Raw genomic sequence first — 21,011 nt, forward strand, 5'->3', positions numbered from 1 at the left:
TTTTTGAATGAGTAGCTATGGCAAGGTAAAAGATAAAATTTCTAGTTCCTGGAAAGATGAAGAGACCATTGACATAGATGTCGAAAAGTAATGGTGATGACACACTTCCTTGCACCTGAAGTATTTTCAGGACTGGTGCAACAGGTGGTAAAAATGGTATTGACTTCACATCACTTGCCTTAGTATCCCATAATGCAAAGCACATCTCCTTGTGGATATGTATATGTTATGCATTATGGAAGGGATCATTACCAAGACCGGTTTCCCTGTATTATGTGCGGGGTTACCTCTCCAAAAACTCGTGATCCCCCAAGGTCATCCAAAGGATCTTTTAACCCGGCGCTGGTGAGGTGGGAAAATGTAACAAAAGTGGTAAGGTAGGATCCGACAGACCCACCCAATTAATGTAGTGTATTATAGAAATCCATATCTTTTTAATCAATATTAGAGGATTCTTCCTCACAGTCTTGTTCTGTGACTAATTCTAAATCAATTTCACTATCATCATCTCTGCTAAATGGCTCCTCGTCTGTCAACGCATCATCTATAAGCTGAGGTAACCTCTGTTCTTCCTGCTCTTAACTCATCTGGTAAAAATAAGATATTATTCTCAAAATACCCTCTAAAAATTTATAAAAAAGTACTTGCTTATAGTTGGTATGTAAAAATATAGAAGACCCAGCAGTAATGATGATATTTTAGTAAATATTATTATTATTACCCCAAGACCTCACCTGGGAGGTCCTTTTATCACACACACACACACAGCTCATCATACACTGTCTTAAACACACTCAAACTCCTTGCAGACACCACACTCTCAGGCAAGGAATTCCAATCATTTACAACTCTGCATGAAAAAAACCTGCTTCTCACTCCCCTACTCACACCCTCTGTATACAGTTTCCAGGTATGACCTCTGGTTCTTCCTGGATCTCACACTTTTTTCTATAGAACTTCTCCAGCATTGATCCTATAACAACCCCTTACTAACTTGTAGGTCTCTATCATATCTCCCCTCTTCCTCCTGTCCACCAGACTCTGCAAATTACATCTTCTCAATCTTTCCTCATACTCGACATTCCAGAGGTTAGAAACTACCTTAGTTAGTTGACTTTGGACCCTTTCCAACATCTCTTCATCCTTCTGAAAACCAGGTGACCAAATCTGGGCACAATAGTCCATGTGTGGCCTAATCAAAGCCTTATATAACAGGGTATCCTCCACAACATTCCCAGAAGCCTTTGTGTTGTCTTCACAATTTTGGCAATGTGTCCCATAAATTTCAGATCCTTATCCACTATCACCTGCAGATCTCTTATTTCCTCCAACCTCCAACAGTATATCCTCACCATGCATAAATTCTGCATCCCACCTATGTTTTCCAAATTTTAAAACCTTACATTTTGCAACATTGAACTCTCATCCCCATTTCCGTGCACAATCAGTTAATTTAATCAAGTGCTCTTGTAAGACCACACCATCTTCCCTACTCTTCATGGTTCGTCCCAACTTTGGATCATCCGCAAACAACTGAATATCTCCATCCAAATCTTCACCAATATCATTAAAATACAAGTTAAACAGTAATGGCCCTAAAACAGACCCTTGAGGCACTCCACTAGTGACTTTCCTTTTCCTAGATATCGCACCACCATACACAACTTATTGATACCTATTAGATAGCCAGTCTCCAATCCAATGCACAAATCTAAACATCCAACCCCATCTGCTCTAGTTTGACTGTCAGCTTATCATGAGGTAATCTATCAAAAGCCTTTGCGAAATCCAAGAACAGTCAGGTTTCTTTTTATGCGATAGATATGTTCCATAGAAAACCGCATATAAAAAAAAATGCACAAAAAAAGACCTAACTTAACATTGAAAAATTAGAAATACGTTCCATACTTTTCTAAAACCGCATAAAACCAAAGCAATGAATTAAAATAAACATAAAATCGCATAAAAAGTTTATAAAAATTCAGGAAAATAAGAATGCCTAAGTTTTTTTTAAAGCTTTATTCATTTAATTTTATTGAAAAGTAACCTTTTTTTTTTTTTTTTTACATCTTGTCATGAGAATTATCATCACTACTTCTTCTTCTTCTTCTGCAGCTTCTCCCACTTAAGTGGGGTCACTGTTTCTTATGAGTCTCCTCCACACCTTCCTGTCTTGGGCTGTCACCACATCCAAGTTCTTCATCTTCAAGTCCTCTTCTACCAGCTCCCTCCATCTCTTCTTTGGCCGCCCACGCTTCCGCCTTCCTTGCACATCCATCTGCATGACCCTTCTTCCCACATATTCGTCACATGACCAAACCATCTCAACCTTGCCTCCTGTATTTTCGCTCCTAAGTTCATAACTTTCACTGTTCCCCTGACATAGTCATTTCTCAGATGATCCTTTCTGGTCACACCGCACATCCACCTAAGCATTCTCATCTCTGCTACTTCCATCCTGCTAATGTTATTTTTCCTCAGGGCCACAGTTTCTATAGCATATGTCATAGCTGGCCTCACTACTGTCCTATAAATTTTGCCTTTCAGATTGATCGGCACCCTCTTATCACATAACACTCCAGCCATCTCCCTCCAGTTCCTCCAACCTGCTTGTATCCTGCATCCCACTTCCTTCTCACCTTCTCCATCTTCTTCCACTGTCGAACCTAAGTATCTAAAGTCTCTCACCTTCCTGATGACATTTCCTTCCAGCTCCAGGTCTGACTCCTGGCCACCGCCCACTGCGCAACACATATACTCTGTCTTACTTCTGCTCAGTCTCATACCTCTCTCTTCCAGTACTTTTCTCCATCTTTCCAGTTTAGTTTCCGCTTCTTCTCTTGAATCTACACACAGCAAGATGTCATCTGCATACAACATTGTCCAAGGTGCATCTTCTCTCACCTCCTCTGAATTATGATGAGAATTTTCATCACTATTAGACAATATTCAGCAACGTTTGCGAACTGGTGCAAAATCACTTTCATCACCAGAAGAGAATAGTCAGTGCATCAGATCTGTATGGTGAAGGCAATGGTTCTTCACTAATAGAATTAGCTTCACCCTCGTTCTGTGCTGATTTTTTCCTTCTGGCAATGTAATCAGCTGATTAAAATTTGCAATGATGAGTTTAGTAATTTATTATTAATATTATTCAGGCCTCCATTGAGCCAAAAGACTCATCGTGGTAGGTCCTTCCTAAGAAACACAAGTCTATCAAGACTCATCGAGGGGAGGTCCCCCTGCCCCCTTAGAAACACAAAGTCTATCATACCACTCCCTAAACTCACTGACCGTTCTCGCCCTCACCACTCCATTAGGCAATGCATCCCACGGTTCAGCCACCCTCCACGCAAAGACACCACTCCTCACCCTCTTGCTCACAGTTTAATTTCGTAACTTCCAGGGTGGCCTCTTGTCATGACTCCTTCCCACTGTTCAACGAAGCGAAAGAACTCCCCAGTGTCAACCCTGTAACCACCTCTCAACAGTTTAAAAATCTCAATCATATCACCTATCCTTCTATCCACCAAACTCTGCAGTCCACATTCCCTCAGCCGATCCTCATAACTATCATTGTACAGTCCTGAAACCATCTTTGTTATCCGCCTTTGTACCCTTTCCACGGTTAATTTATCCCCTTCAAATCCTGGGGACCAAATCTGAGAATAATAGTCCAAGTGTGGTCTGATCAGGGTCTTATACAACGGAATGATAAGTGTTTTATCTCTGCAGGTCAGCGTCCTTCTCATTATTGCAGCAATCCTCTGGGATACTTTCACCACCTTTGCAATATGTCCCCTGAATTTCAGGTTTCTATCAATCAACAACCCCAAATCTCTCCCCTACTTCCTCCAGTATAACTCCTCCCATAGAGTATGCAGTGTCCTATCGATGTTTCCCAAACCTCAAGACCTTACATTTTGCTGCATTAAACCGACATCCCCATTCATTTGTCCATCTATCTAGCTTATTCGAATCCTCTTGCAGGGCTGCCACATCTGCATTATTATTAATAATCCTTCCCAGCTTCACATCATCTGCAAACAACTGAATATCCACTTGCAGTCATTGCACTGACAATGTCATTGATATAAAGGTTAAACAATATAGGTCCCAGTACTGAGCCCTGTTGGACCCCACTTCCTTGAAACTACCCAACCATACACAACTCTCTGATACCTATTGGACAGCCAATCCTGAATCCAGTTGACTAATCTGACATCCAGACCCATGTGCTGCAACTTACATATCAGCTTATCATGTGGCACCCTGTCAAATGCCTTCGCTAAGTCTAAGAAAATCACAGCATATGCCTTTCCTTCATCTAAAGCTCTTGTAACTTTATCATAAAAGACGCATATTGCTATAACAAGAGCACCCCTTCACAAATCCATGTTGACTCTCATAGATAACATTACTCTCATCTGCCTAATGTTGTATATGGTCCTTCACTACTTTCTCCAAGATCTTACTAACTACTGATGACACACAAACTGGCCTATAATTAGACACTTCCAGTCTGCTACCACCCTTATGCAACGGCACTATCTTACCTTCCTTCCATTCCATGGACACCTTTCCCGCAGCCAGACTTTCATTGAAAAGCCAGGTCAAAGGCACTGTCAAATCCCTAGCACATTCTCTCAAAACTCGTGGTGAAATACCATCTCCCACAGCTTTACTGACATCCAGAGTACTCAGTATTTGAAACACACTCTCATTCTGTACCTCTAAACCTCAAACCTGCCCAATCCCTCTAGCATTAAAACTGATTCCTGCAGGATGAAATACTCCAATAAAGTGTTCATTGAACAATTCCACTATGTCCTCTGCACCAGTCACTCTATTCCCATTTTTATCCCACAATATCATTCTTCCACAGTCATTTCTTCTCCTACTGGCCACATATCTAAAAAATTCCCTTAGATTTTCTTTAGATCTTAAGGCCAATCTCCTCTAATATTCCAGTTTAGTCTTCCTTACCATACTAATCACTCTTCTGGCTTGTGTCTTATACTCTTCATGCATCTTCTCTTCACCTATCTCCTTATAACTCTTCCATAGCCTCTTTTTCAGATGCAATTCCTCTTTAATATTGTTTGTCATCCACTTTACTCCAAATTGTGCCCTCTTCTTCACTTGTGGTATTCAACTTACTATTGCTGCTAACAAATATTCTTTCATAATTTCCCATGCACTGATGATATCCCAGCCTTCCCATTCCTCCCTCCATGAAACTTCCCCAAGTTGACGTCTTAGACTATTATAATCACCTGCCTTATAATTCCATATACGTTCCCGCCTCTTTGATACTCCTGCATGTCTATTCACTTTCCAAGTTAAACCATATGGTCACTCTCTCCAACTGGTGGGAGAGATGTCATCTCAGTTATTATCAACTCTTCTGATGCTATAATCAAATCCAAAACTCTTGAACCTCTTGTTCCTTCTATTACATGTTGCCTAAGACATCTGTCCCTCAAGAATTCTAGAAATTCCATTCCCTTATTGCTACATGCATCTTCCTCTCCCCAGTTTGTACTGCTGTAGTTAAAATCTCATATAACAATCATTCTTCTTGCACTTGCCAAACTCAACTGTCTAAACATTTCCTGGTCTCCACCTTTTGTTCTCCTGGGTCTGTAGCAACACTTCACTAAATATCCTGTCTTGCCCACCTCTACCTCACACCATATACTTTCAAAATCATTAGTGCCACTGCCTTCCAAAGTCTCCACTCTTAGATGACAGGTTGTTACTTATCATATCTAGTACTCCACCACCATGCTTTCCCTTCCTATCTTGCCAAAAAAGCTGTACCCAGCGACTTCTATTCCTGTTATTATATCCTCTTCTGTCAACCACATCTCAGTGATCCCAATAATTTTTGGTCAGGCTGATGCTATCTGCGCCACCAATTCCTCTTCCTTATTCCGGATACTCCTGGTATTAGTATAACGCATATAAATACCGTTGTTTCTATACAGAGCATTATCCCCTCTAGACTCCACTGGGCTCAGTGTTAGCTGATGTCGTCCTCCTTCTCCCACACATTCCAACAAGAGGCTATCCCTGCTACCATCCTCCCTGGGAGGATGGTAGCAGGGGTGACTTGTTCAGAACAGCAATCTCTCGCATATAATTCCTCTCTCTCCTCCAAGCATCCACATATTCCAGTCCTCTCTTGTCACACATTCTAGCTATTATGTCATTCAATATTACTGCTCTTCTGCTCAGCTCGTCATTATCATACCTAGGCAACACACACACTATCTTTCCTCTCTGTGTCTTCTTTCGTACCACCTCAAGCAAGAATCTCATATCTCTTGCTGCCCTATTTACACCACCACTCAAGTCATTTGTTCCCACCATCACAATCATCTCATCCACCCTTTCACCTCTCTTAACTGCTAAAGCCACACTTTCTATCGTTCTTCCTGCAAACACTCCTCATGCATCCTATCTTGAACACCACAGATCATAGAGTCCCCATACATTATACACCTTACCATTACCTCTCTCTCCTATTGTTTCCATTCTCTCATTCTTTCTTTCCCAGACCTTTTCATCTTCTTTCATTCCCAGACCTCTCTCTCTCATTCCCTCTCTCCTACTGTTTCCATTCTCTCCTCTTCTAGCACTCCCATACCTCTCTCTCATGCTGTCTCCCCTACTGTTTCCATTCTCTCCTCTTCTAGCACTCCCCTACTATTTCCATTCTCTCCTCTTCTAGCACTCCCATACCTCTCTCCCCTACTATTTCCATTCTCTTCTCTTCTAGCACTCCCATACTCTCTCTCTCTCCTACTGTTTCCATTCTCCTCTGTTCTTGCACTCCCATACCTCTCTCCCCTACTATTTCCATTCTCTTCTCTTCTAGCGCTCCCATACCTCTCTCTCTCTCCTACTGTTTCCATTCTCTTCTCTTCTTGCACTCCCATACCTCTCTCCCTTACTGTTTCCATTCTCTTCTCTTTTTCGTTACTCACTTTACTCCAGAATGTGCTGCAACACGCTTTTCATTATGTACAACCGTACATAAGTTTTGAAGTTATGCGGTGCATAACTTCAAATCCGCATAAAAAGAGACCCGAGTATATATTACTGTGCATCCTTTTCTGTCGAAGGAAGCAGTCACTTTATTGTAATAAGTAACTATATTACTAAAACATGACCTCCCTTTAGCATATCCACGCTGTCCATCAAAGATAATACCATTGTTGTCAACCCAATTCTGGATCCTAATTCTCACAAGCTTCTCCAACAACTTAACCACAACACCTGACACACAGATAGGCCTATAGTTTGATGCTTGAGTTCGATCACCTCCTTTATGAAGTGGCACAATCTTGCCTTCCTTAGGAACTTGACCAAGTGCTAGACTCTTATTAAAAATATATATATATATATATAGTTTGCTCAACTCCCCATATAACCTCTTGCTCACTTACAGTCAGTCTCTCCTCCCATCATCAACTACTCTCAATCTCTCCATGAAGTCACATTCACAAGATTGAAAGACCTTTACGAACTGCTCATTTAGTATCTTCTCCACACATTCCGCAACAGCTTTCTTTATACCATTTTCTCCAATTAATGTCATCCTTCCATAATCATTCTTTCTTTTGCTGAATACATATCGAAAAAACTCCCTAGGATTCTTTTTAGCTTCATTAGCTAACTGCTGTTCATACCTCTCTTTAGCTACTCTCACCAACCAAGTCACTCTCCTTGCCTGGTCTTTGTAGAACTCATGAACTTTCACTGGGCATCCATCAGACCCACACATCTGCTCAGTAAAGGGTGTAACATGATTCATCACCCCATAACAGTTTTCCAAGCATCCCAGTCCCACTGTACATGCTCCTTGCGCCACTGAAGACAATGCTGTATGTTGGTTTGGGTAATATGGAGCTTGCATATTGTGGTCCTACCATGAAAACCCATGTTGTGAGTCTCAGTTCTGAATGGTGCAGATTCGTGTTCCAGTGGATGGCTAGAACTTTGCATACGTGTCAGCTGCTGAATGGCAGTTTTTACATATCTTTCGTAGCACACAAAGTTTGGTGTGTCGTCCATTGTGGGTAGCATTTGTAGTTTACTCCCTGTTCTTCCATCTCAGTATGGTATTACTGATTGTTTACCTGGCATGGTGTAATTTGTCAATAATTTGCCAAGCAGACAAGTCTGCAATATGGCATCCTCTCATAATGCCTTTTTCAAACTATCAGTTCCCTTCCTGCAGCCATTTCAAGAGGACACATTGCACTGACTTGGGAGCATCATATTCCTCCAATTTATACTGGCTACAAACACGTGACTCATTACGTGGAATGATGCATCTTGCTCGTGGGAGTGCCTGTTAACTTCTTACCAACCAGTGTATAGTTGCATGAGAAGTACAAAGTTCATGCAAGAAAAGTAACTCACTTTTCTTTCAACCCTTACTTGGTAAGGGTTGAAAGAGTGCATTATGAGCACCAGTTAACTAGCTAAAGAGGCCAAAGGAAATCCTAGTCAATTTTTTCTATATAGCAAGTAGAAGGAAGAATGATTATGGAAGGGTGACATAACATTTATTAGTGAAAATGGTTGAATGATAACAACTAAGGCAGATATCAGTGGCGGCCCGTGAAGTTTTAAGTGGGGGGGGGGGGTGCCTATACAAAATAATTTTAAAAAAATATTTTTTCCTAATTAGTAACCAATTTATTATCAAATAAATCTGTAAATTTATTTATTAATAAATTGGTTACTAATTAGGAAAAGAGAATTTTTTTAATACTTTGTATAGGCAGCACCACCACTTTAAACTTCATGGGCCACCACTGGCAGATATAGTAGAGATATTGAATGGGCAATTCATAAAAGGTATTTCATCCTCTTGAATGAAACATCATTAAGAACTTTGAGTGTAGTAAAAAGAGGAGGAGCCACAATTACCATAAGGGTGTATAATTTCATAGTTATATCATGACATCTGGAGAGGTTGTTCTAGGTAAATAAAACAGCTTTGATGTACTTCTAACATGAGCCACAGGCTGACCTAAGTTCGAAAGGAGTGGAAAGGGGGCAAAATGTTCCACTTCATGAAAGGGGGAGGGGGTGGTGAGTGATATTCAAGGTGTATTCAAATTAGAGAAATAGTAAGGACCATGATTCAGAACTGGGTTGACAAAAGCGACATTCTCTTTGATGAACAGCACAAATTTGCTAAAAGAAGATTGTGTTTCAGCAATCAGCTTACTTATTATAACAAAGTGACAAATGCATTGTACAAAGATGACATATACATAGTGATATGAGTGGGGAGGAGCTGAAAAGTTCTGATAAACACCTAGAACAAAAATAATATTAAAGCAACTCTATAACCACAAGAAAGTACATATATTAAAACCCTTTAACTCCCATGTTTCATCAAATTGTAATAATTTAATCTTTTTCTTTTAGGATATATAAGAAGGCATGTCAAAGGTTTTGGAAAAATTCAAAGACACAGAGGTGCAGGTCATCAAGTTTTTCATGCTACAAGAAAGGTCTACAAACTGAGATTCACCAACCTTTGTGCAAAACTTGTGTCCCACTTGTGTCAAGTGACTGTGTCCCAGCATATCCAACAGTTGCCAGATGGATAATGACCAAGTTTAAAACTGGGCATCCTGAGATAACAGATGCACCCAGGTCAGGAAGACCTTCCACAGTGATTACATCTGGAAACATTGATGCAGTTTATGCCATGATCCTTGATGATAAGCAAATACCAGCCAAAAACAATTCAAAGGCTCTGGGGATACCCAGGAAATAAGTTGGGTCATTATCCACCAACATCTGGATATACAGAAGCTCTCAGCAAAGTGGATCCCCAAATGTTTGAATGCTGACCAAAAGATAGAATGTGTGTTGTCATCTGAAGGGATTTTAGAAAATCAAGAGAACAATTTTTGGTTCGTATTGGGACTGTTGATGAAACATGTCTTCATCACTATAACCCAGGGACTAAACAACAGTCAGTGAAGTGGTGACACAAAGGTTTCCCCATGGCCAAAGAAGTTCTGAATCCAAAAGTCAGCAGGAAAAGTTCTTGCCATTGTCTTGTCCTTACCAAGTACCTCAAAAAAGGTGAAACTATTACAGCAGTTTATTCAATAGCTCTAAAGGAATTAAAGAGAGTACCAAATGAAAAATGCCACTGGAAACTGAGCAGAGCATGTTATTTTTGCAGGACAACACATATGCTCACACTGCTCATGAAACTCAACAAACAATACACAACTTGGGCTTTCAATGTCTGCCTCACTCACCCTATTTGCCAGACCTGGCCCAGCTCCATCTGACTATTTCCTATTCCCAAATTTAAAGAAACATTTGAAAGGAACAAAATTTACCACAGATGAAGTCATATCTGAAGCTGAGGACTGGTTTGTGCAATAAGGGAAAGACTTTTTCTCAGAGGATTGCATATGATGCAGCAGCATTGTAACAAATGTATAACACTTCATGGGGAATATATAGAATAATGTGTAAGTCATATGGTTCTACTTCAGCAACTGCAAAATCTCCAACTGGATGATATGCCTTTGCAAAATTATCACTCAGCAACTCAATTTCTTCCACCCTCTGTCACCTTCCTACCATCAGCATTGATTAAGGTCATTGTAACAGTTGTTTTTCCTCTCACTTGCTACATAATGAAAAAACTCTTTTGGGTTTACTTTGGTCTGCTTAGCTAATTTTTTCTCATATTTGGTCTTTCTTACCACACTAGTCACCCTTTTGTTTGCCCTTTGTACTGCTCATGAGTATTCTGGTCACATTTTTCTTTATATTCCCTCCACAGTATTTTCTTTTTTTTGCAGCTCTTGCTTTATATCTTTACTCATTCCCTTAATTTCCACTTGGTTTATCTCCTGACCTTTGGTATGCAATTTGATACTGCTTCACTCAAACAATCTCAAACACTTCCCATGCACTACTGACATTCTTTCCTTTATCATCAAGCCATTGCACTGCTCCAAGATGCTTCCTAAATCTCTCATAATTACGAGTTTTATTAGTCTATCAAACTCTTTATTGACAGAGAATTCCACATGTTGTTTAGCAACTTCCCAAAACAAGACTGCATGGTCATTCTTCCCAATTGGAGGCAGAGTATTTACCTTGGCTATGAATGATGCTATTAGTAGATCAAGCACTGGATCTGGTAATAGCATCAGATATGAGGTAATAGCAACTGGATATGAAGGCACCAGATCCAAATCAAACTTCTGGTATCCCCTATAACATGTTTCTGGTAAATATCCCTTAGCAAGTGTATAAATCCCACTTCCATCATACCACCTTTCATCCATCCAATATATGGGGGACATGTTTAATTTATATGTAAATGATATCAGCAAGGCTCGAATGGCTATATAAAGTTGCAGATGATGTTTAGTAGAACTATGAGGAGCAGTACAGATGTTGTAGCCTTGTAAAAAGACTTAGAACAGACCCGGAGAAGGGGAAGATGGGTGAGGTCAGGTTCACTGTAGCAAAGTATAAGGTTTTAAAGCTTAGGATAATGGGATTCAAAGTATAAGACTGGTTGAGAAATCTTGGAGGGACCTAAGGGTGGTTGAGAACTTGAAAATTTGAGGACAATTTGCTAAGATTGTGGGGCCTCCCTCGATGAGTCCTTAGACTCATTGAGGGAGGTCCCAAATCATATTCATCACAACTATATGACATTCATACAGTATCTATCATACCTTGCCTTAAATTCATTCACTGTCACAGCATCCACCACAGACTCTGGCAGCCCATTCCACTCATTCACCACTCTAAAAGTAAAGAACCCAGCTCTAACACCCTTACTAACCATACTTTTGCCCAGCTTCCATGGATGTCCCCTAGTCCTCCCACAACCAGCCCTGTTCTCAAAAATATCTGCTGAATTAATTTTATAGAAACCGTTCAGTAATTTGAATGTCTCAATCATATCTCCCCTCCTCTGCCTATCAACCAATTTTTGCAACCCACAAATCCTCAACCTGTTCTCATAAGGTTCATTCCACAGACCTGCTATCATCTTGATCACTCCCCTCTCAACCTCCTCCCCATCAAGAAGAAACCTAGGTGATCAAATCTGGACACAGTAGTCGAGATGGGGTCTTATCAAGGCTCGATACAGAGGAACAATAACCTGCTTGTCAATGTATTCTTCAGCAACCAAGTGATTTGATGAGCTGATATGGCCACTCTTGCAATGTGCCCCCCTAAACTTCAACTCCTTATCCACCAACACTCCTAAATCTCGTGCCTCATCAATTTCCTGGAGTACAGTTCCAATGTAGTAAACTGCTGCTAATCTTTTCACCCCAAAATGTATAACTTTACATTTTGCCACATTAAATTGACATCCATTCTCTTTAGCCCAGACCTCCAATCTATCCAAATCATCCTGCAAAATTTTGACATCATCTGCATTTGCTATTGCGGTACCCAACTTTGCATCATCTGCAAACAAATGAATTGTTCCTCTCAGATCCTTTCCTATATCATTAATGAACAAATTAAACAGCAGTGGTCCAAGAACAGATCCTTGTGGCACACCACTAGTCACAGGCCATCTTGTGGACTCAACTCGTGAATAAACCACTCTCTGATATCTCTCCGTCAACCACCCTCCTATCCATCTCACCAACCCTATATCCATCCCCATATGCTGCATTTTACTGATTAGAATTCCATGTGGTATCCTGTAAAATGCCTTAGCAAGGTCCAGTAGAATCACTGTAAACCAGTTAGCCTTATCCAGTTCAGCCGTCACTGTGTTATAATACGTGAGCAAGTTACTGATGCATGCCCTGCCCTTCACAAAACCATGCTGTCCCTGATACAGTATCCCATTTTCATCTATCCAATCTTGTATTTTCCTCTTGACTATTTTCTCCAAGACCTTGATAATGATTCCTGTTATGCTGATTGGCCGGTAATTTTCAACAGCAGCCTTGGAACCACCTTTATGCAGCAGAACTATTTTCCCCTCTTTTCACCCCCCCCCCCTTGGGACTGACCCAGACCCGAGGTTCAAATTAAACAAAATGGTCAAGGGCACTGACAATTCTATAGCAGCTTCACGTACAACGAGCTGGTATACCATCCAATCCCACAGATGTATTGACATTGAGGTTCTGTAATAGACCATTTACCTCTACTCCATTCATCACAATTCCAGTATAAGCTGTTGGTTCTCCAATTCCTGCAATGTCACCACCTGGATGATACACTCTTGTAAAGTGCTCGCTCAGTAATTCCACTATATCGACTGATTTGGTTACCTCCCTACCCTCATCATTTTTTAAAATCATTCTGCCATGAACATTTTTCCTTTTACTTGCAACATATTGAAAAAACTGATTGGGATTCTCTTTAGCCTGCATAGCCAATTTTCTTTCATAATCCGCTTTTGCTTTTCTTACCACACTTTTTACCCTTCTGGCCTGGGCTTTATACCGTTCATGTGCCTGCAGGTCACCTTTCTCCATAAATTCGATCCACAGTTGTTTCTTTTTTTTGCAGCTCAAGCTTAATAGTGTTATTCATCCATTTAACCCCTACTTGATTTATTATTCGGACTCTAGGTATACAGTCAGCCATTGGCTCCTGCAAACACTCCTTAACCACCTCCCATGCATTATCAACATCCAGCCCTTGCAGTTTTACATGCCATGGCACTGAACCAATCAATCTCCTAAGCTTGTCATACTTACCAGCCGGTAATTCCACATGTACCCTGTCTTAATTGAAAATTCCACACGTTTAGCCACCTCCCAGGTCAAGACCCTGTGATCACTCCTCACCAATTGGTGGCAACATGGTCATATTCATTACAGGCAAATTCTTGGATGCAATTACTAGGTCAAGTACTCTCTGGCCCCTAGTATTTTCCATTACATGCTGTCACAGATAGTTATCCTTTAATAACTGCATAAAATCCAATTCCTTCCTCCCATGTGCCCTCTCTTCCTTCCAGTGAATGTTACCATAATTGAAATCAGCCATAATAATTACCCTCCTTGCACTCATTTCTTCTATTTGCCTATGCATACTATCCCCACCATCAATTCTATCACCTGGTCTATAGCAGCACCCAATTGTATATTTTGTTCTGCTAGCTTCAATCTCACACCAAATGGCCTCAAATGTGCTCTTTTCTCTATCCTGCAGTTCAACTTCTATACTCCTTCGCTGCAACTCATCAGCTATCATTAATAACACTCTCCCCCCTTTTTATTCTCCCTGTCACTCCTGAACAAACTATACCCGTTGCATTCAATCCCACTAGCTTTATCATCTTCTGTCAGCCATGTTTCACTAATGCCAACAACCTGTGGCCTGGAAGTGCCATCCAAGGCCAAAAACTCTTCCTTCTTGTTCCTAATACTCCTGGCATTAGTGTACATGAATTGCAGAAAGCCATTAGTCCCATCCCTATTTTGATGCCTTATATTAACTATCCCATTCTGATTTGTTGTCCTTCGTACTCACTTGGGCATATTATACTCATTCATACACTCAACTGGCTCCCTAAAGTCTGCATATCTACTTCCCCCCCCCCCTTAATAAATCTAGTTTCCCTGAGTCTGTACATCCACTTCCACTTCATTCATCAACACTTTTTCAAGCCTCCGTACACCAAATCCATTCAAATGTAACCCATCCATCTTATATAAATCCTTTTGCCCACCGAACTCACTCCACACATCCACAAATTCTACACCACTCTCCATGCATAACCCATGCAATAAAGTCATTGGCAATGAGGTCCTCCTTCTAAACTGTCATACCGCGGCAAAATACACACCATTCTAACTCTCACTCTTCTCTTTTGCTACCTCAAGTAATTCCTTCACATCCTCCATCATTTCTATTTTGTCTTCTTTCAAATCATTTGTTCCTGCCACGACTATCATCTCTTTCACCCTCTGTTTTTGCACTCGAATACATTCGCTGACGTCCTTTATATTCGCCCTGGTTGATGATTTTGTCAAACTCTCAACTATCACACCTCTTAATAGCAAATCTCCATACAGCACTCGCTCTTTCATTTTATTTACGTTTACGAACATTCTCTTATTTTTTGTAACAGACCTTCGCCGTTTATTAGTTGGTACGTTCAGTACACATTTTTCCATATGCTCCAGTTGCCACTTTGCTCTGTGTATCGCTCCACTTAACTGTGTGATTTCACTACTTGCATCTATCTCACCATTTTCATTATCATTTAAATCATCCATTCATTCTTTATTTCTACCTTCATTTACAACAACACTCGCACACCTATCTGGTACTACCTCGCAATTCGTTATCACATCACTATTTTCTATATTCTGACTTTCTTTAACGATATCACTCTCACCACCCGAAACACACTTTCGGTGGGCGAGAGTGTGTTTCGAGTGGATCCTCATTCTCCTTACACTTTCTGCACATATTAACTCCACTATCACCATCTAACTAGACTCCCACCGCTCTTCGCAAAGCATACGTCTCACAGACAGCACATTGCATAAACTCTTTTATATCAAAACTCTTAAACAAACATGCCGACCTGGCCACCATTTCCCCCCCCCCCCCATCGGTGCCATATGGACGCTATCTTATATTAAAAAATAATAATTAAAATAACACAGAAAACACAAAAATCGCAGAGACACACCAAGAAACGAAAAGCAAACAATACTACGTCCAATTCTAGTAAAATTGCGAATGATAACGTAAAATACTACTAATCTTTTCACCTACACCTATTGTAAGATTCACTGAATCTTACAATGAATCTTCAGACTCTATAACAATAACTGCATGATCTTTGCTTTTAACTATGTCTATGCTTACTAAAATATAGTTTTACTTACCTCAAAATAAATTCTGGTTGATTCATCTGAAGACACATTTTAAAGGGACTTTCATAGAAGTCAAAGTCTGTTATAAAGTTTATATCAGATTCACCACTGAATATAAAATCGATACTGCTATTTATGAAAGATTCAGTAACTTCAGCAGAACCCTTGGCCATCAGTGCACCACTATATTTTGTTAAAAAAAAGAAAAAATAACTAGAAAAATAATAGAATTAAAACTATCACATCAGCCATCACTTAAAGATATTAAATTGCAACTAAAATTTATTGATACCAATAAAAAAAGAATTTTGCATAAATTATTTCTACCATCTCTGTTATTACTATTATATAATTCAGTTTATATTAACACTGCCTTCCTAAGAATGCTTCCAAATCCGTTATTTGTAAATATAATTTCGAAGAAGCTGCATTTCATATATTTCCATTCTCTAAAGCAAAAGATTGTATCAAGATCTATGCCTTTTCTAGTTGCATTCTGGCATCAAACAACTGTTTTGCTAAGTCTTTTCTCCTATTCTTTAAGTGAACATCGGAACATACAATCTTAGATATGATTATTACTATTATATAATTTTATATAATGTTATTTCATATTATATTCATATTATTCTGGCATTAATGCCAATCGGTTAACTCCACTAATTTTCAGCAAAACTTTCATATGTATGGGGTAGTCCTTGCTTTCCTGATTTATTTCCAACCTAACTTCCAACCTAATTTCAGATCCATAAGTCAAAATTTCTTTAAATACTAGTCTGTGTTTTGGCAAACTTTTCTTATTAAGGTCTAACACCTTATGCATGCTTCTATATGAGAAATTTGCAACTTCTGCACTACTTCAACCTTGGCATCTCTTCTAGGTCTGGCTCCCACTGATGAAACCTCAATAACGGTCAAAACCAGTCTGGGTGATGGCCCTTCCCATAATGCATGTCACTGTACACATCACATGTGTGCTTTGCATTATGAGATACTACGACAACTGATGTGGGTCATTAGTCTCTACATACAAGTAGCCCAATCGTGAAGTTACTTCACTGAAAGTTTTGTTTGCTTCCTTCCTACTTCACACTCAGGCGTAGACCTACACTTTTTACCATGTAAGCATTCAGAACTGAAATCCTATGGAATAGGTTGGTTACTCCTTATTCCTGGAGGTATCCTATGACTGTAGCCTTTGTATTTACGGGGCCAGTTTCTCTGCTTGAAAGATGAAAAACCCCAGATAAACTGGGGGGGGGGGGGGGAACCCTGAGCCCATGCTCAAGACTGGCTAACTTGGCTACGGCTGAGGAAGATTCTTGAGCTCCTCATGTCATCGATGGGAATCGAACCTCGGACACTCCTTCCCCAGGCATATGGTTGTGAAGCGCATAAACCAAGAATATAATTTCTTGGCATCTTTAATTGATTTCATTCCCAGAGAGATAATTTGCTATCTTTAATTAATATTCTACTTGTTTATAATACTGATTTTCATACAAAATCTTTTATAGCATTTAAAGGATCTTGAAGATTTGTAGTGGATTTATTTAAGGTTGTAGTATTAAATGCATAAAGTATTTAGTTGAACCCAATTTTGACATGAGAGTAATGCCCGTTTTTATCGCAACACGTTAAATGAATAACAAAAGATAATGTGCAACTTGTTAAGACTAGGATGTACAATTTATCCACTGCTGTTCATTGTTGTTGTTGTTAGTATTATCGTATTACCATGGAGCCTGGAGACGCATTGTGGGAGACCCAAACTAAATATTATAACACAAAACCTATCATACATGTCCTTAAACAGGGAACTTAACTAATTCTGGCAACCCATTTCACTCATTAACCACTCTCCATGCAAGAAATTTGGTGCCTCAACCTGCCTCATCCTGGACTCTGCTCCTCCATACACTACTTTCTGGTATCTCTCCATAAGCCATTCTTTTATCCATATAACCAGTTTAGTATCCATCCCCATCTGCTCTAATTTGCACATCAGTATTCCATGGGATAGCCTGTCAAAGCCTTAGCAAAATCCAGTAGTATCACTGTGTAGTCATTTCCCTTGTCCAACTCAGATGTCATTCTATTATAAAAAGTTAATAAATTGCTAAGGCAGGATTGACCTTTAAAACCAATTTGGATCCTATAGAATATCATATTCTGATCCACCCATTCTTGAATTCTAACCTTAACCAACTTTTCCAATACTTTTACCATGAAAGGCACATGAACGAAATGGTAATTGGTCTGTAGTTAACTACTGCAGTCTTAGAGCCACCTTTATGCAAAGGATCCACTTTGCCTTCATTCCACTCCCTAGAGACCATGCCAGAGTTCAAACTTAAGTTAAATAACCAAGTAAGAGGCATTGCATCTAAACCTACAGCAGTGTTTGCATTTAAATTCTGCAATATACTAAGTACCTCTGATTTATTAACTTCAATTCTCACATTGGTTATTGCTACAGGTACAGAGATATCCTCACTTGGGTGACAGACTTTTGAAAAGTGATCACTCAGTATCTCTACTATTGCATCTGAATGGGTCACCTCAATACCATCAGCACCTACTAAGGTTATCCTTCCAAAGTCATTCTTATCAAGGAGATAAAGGATAATCCCAAAGAGTTCTTCCACATAGTGGAAGAACTCTTTGGGATTACCCTTGATCTCCTTGGCTAAGGTCTTCTCATAATCTGTTTAGCATTTCTTACTATGCTAGTAACCTTCCTATCTTGAGCCTTGTACTGATCACCTTTCTCCTTGCAAATTCTCCATAACATTCTTTTTTGCAGATCAAGCCTGATACTACTAATCCATCTAACACCTACCTTGTTTGTCTTCCTACCATGGGAATACATTCTGATATTGCCTTCCTCAGATACCCACTGATTTTTTTTCATGCACTGCTAAAATCTTTCCCCTGCAATATATTCTGCCATGGGATGACTGTAAGCTCACCACGAAGCTTGTTATAATTACCTAACCTGTAGTGCAGCATAAGACAGAACTCCCCATCATGCTACATGATTTGACAACTGCCTGCACCTCCTTACCTAAAGGTAAATCTCCTGGCATAGATGGGCTCACCACTGAATATTACCAGTCCTTCTGGGAACAGCTTGGACCTATCCTCTACAGAATATATGTCGAAGCCAATACCAATGGCTTCCCACTCAATATGACAACATCTGTTATTAATTATCTCTTAGAAAGTGTATGAATTCCATTTCCTTTCTGCCACATGATATTTCCTCCTTCCAATTGATATCAACATAATTAAAATTCCCCATAATAATCACTAATCCTGCACTCATTGCCCTAATTTGCTGATGCATGAATTCAATATCACCCCCTGTACCCTCCTGACCTACAGCAGCAACCAACTGTATATGTGGTTCCATCGGTCACTATTTCACACCAGACCACCTTAAATGAACTATCATTTACACGTCTATCCTCTTGATATACTACTTTCTTTGACTGCAACTCATCAGCTATCATAAACAGTACTCCTCGCCCATTCTATCTTTTACTCATTAGCATGTATTTCAACATCCCAACTTTTCATGCCCTCTGAGCTTCAAACTCTGTGTACCATTATTACCCAATTACGTAACCTCAAATTTCCTGCAATCCAGTACTATCGATATGATACACCATATACAACTTTTTCAATGCAAAGTGCATAACCTAATGTTGTGCAACATTAAATTGACAATCATTATAGCGTATCCACCCTCCAGCCAAAAGGCTGCGGATTCAAATCCTGGATGTTTGTGATTGTCTGTGGAAATACCAGTGCTGGTGGTGGTCGGAGGTAGATGGTGTTGGTGTAGTTGCAGTCAGTTGGTGATTGAATGGTGGAGACGGAATTGTAGAACAGGTACCCTCCCTCGATGAGTCCTTGGACTCCCTGGAGGTGTCAAATAATAATAATATAATATTATGCTTTGCTCACAATGACAATTTATTTTAATCATCTTACAGGATATCTATATCACCTTTATCAACTATTGCTCTCTCCAGTACTGCATCATCATTAGCAAACAATTGGATATCCCCACTTAAATCTTTCCCTATATCATTGATATATGAATTAAAGAATCGTGGCACAGTACAGAATCCAAAAGGTACTCCACATTATTTTCCTAGATTCCACTCAAACATATACTACTCTCTGGTGCCTGTCCATCAGCCACCCTCCTATCCCTGCTACTAGCTTCATATCAATTCCCATTTGCTCAAACTTTTGTAATAGTTTTCCATGTGGTATTCCATCAAATACCTTGGCAAAGTACAGCAATATCATGGTGTAGCCATTTCCTTTATCCAATTCTGCTGCTGTCATTTGATTATAAAATGGAAATAAATTACTAAGACAGGACCTACCCTTCACAAAACTATGCTGCCCACTATAAAGTATCACATTCCTAACTCAATGTTGAATTGTACTTTTAACCAACTTTTACAATACTTTGCCAACCATTCCTGATAAATTAACTGGTGTGTAGTTTGCTACTTCTGTCTTGGAGCCACCTTCATGAATGTATCTATCTTATCCTCTTTCCACTTCCCTGGAACCCTGCCAGAGCTGAAACTTAGATTGAACTTTGGATGCAATGTCAATTCTCTTGCTTTCACATAGGGCATGAACTGATATGCATCCAGTCCCCACTGCTAACATTCACATATTTCAATATGCTGAACACTTCCTGTTCATCTTCCTCAATTTTGATATGCATCTGTCACATCAGCAAATGCAAAATTTCCACCTGGATGACACATTTGCAAAATAATCACTGAGCAACTCACCTATTTCTTTTGCCTCTGTCACCTTTCTACCATAAGTTCTTTAAAGTTCTCCTACCATATCCATTTTCCCTCTTACTTGCTACATAACGAAAAAAACTCGTTTGAGTTCGCTTTGGCCTGCTTAGCTAATTTTCTCTCAATCTGATTTGGTCTTTCATGCTATACTAGTTACCCTTCTTTGTACTGTTCATGAGCATGCTGATAACCTTTTTCTTTATATTCTCTCCACAGTATTCTCTTTTTTTGGCAGCTATTGCTTTATATCTCTACTCATCCACTTAATTCCCACTAGGTT

The 21,011-nt window shown here is 39.7% G+C and overlaps 1 protein-coding gene across 1 annotated transcript in view; it reads right to left on the reverse strand.

The window, feature by feature from the left end:
• The window catches only part of LOC150104452 (microsomal triglyceride transfer protein large subunit-like), a 278,438-nt gene that overhangs the window by 14,240 nt on the left and 243,187 nt on the right, over positions 1-21,011 (reverse strand). The window contains exon 17 of the mRNA XM_090395154.1: positions 15,903-16,073. Coding sequence (XP_090251280.1) covers positions 15,903-16,073 — 171 coding nt within the window. The remainder of the gene's footprint in view (positions 1-15,902; positions 16,074-21,011) is intronic.

The sequence above is a fragment of the Typopeltis vanoorti genome, chromosome 7, assembly GCF_054136105.1.
Source record: "Typopeltis vanoorti isolate ZY-2024b chromosome 7, IOZ_Tvanoo_1.0, whole genome shotgun sequence".
NCBI lineage: Eukaryota > Metazoa > Arthropoda > Arachnida > Uropygi > Thelyphonidae > Typopeltis > Typopeltis vanoorti.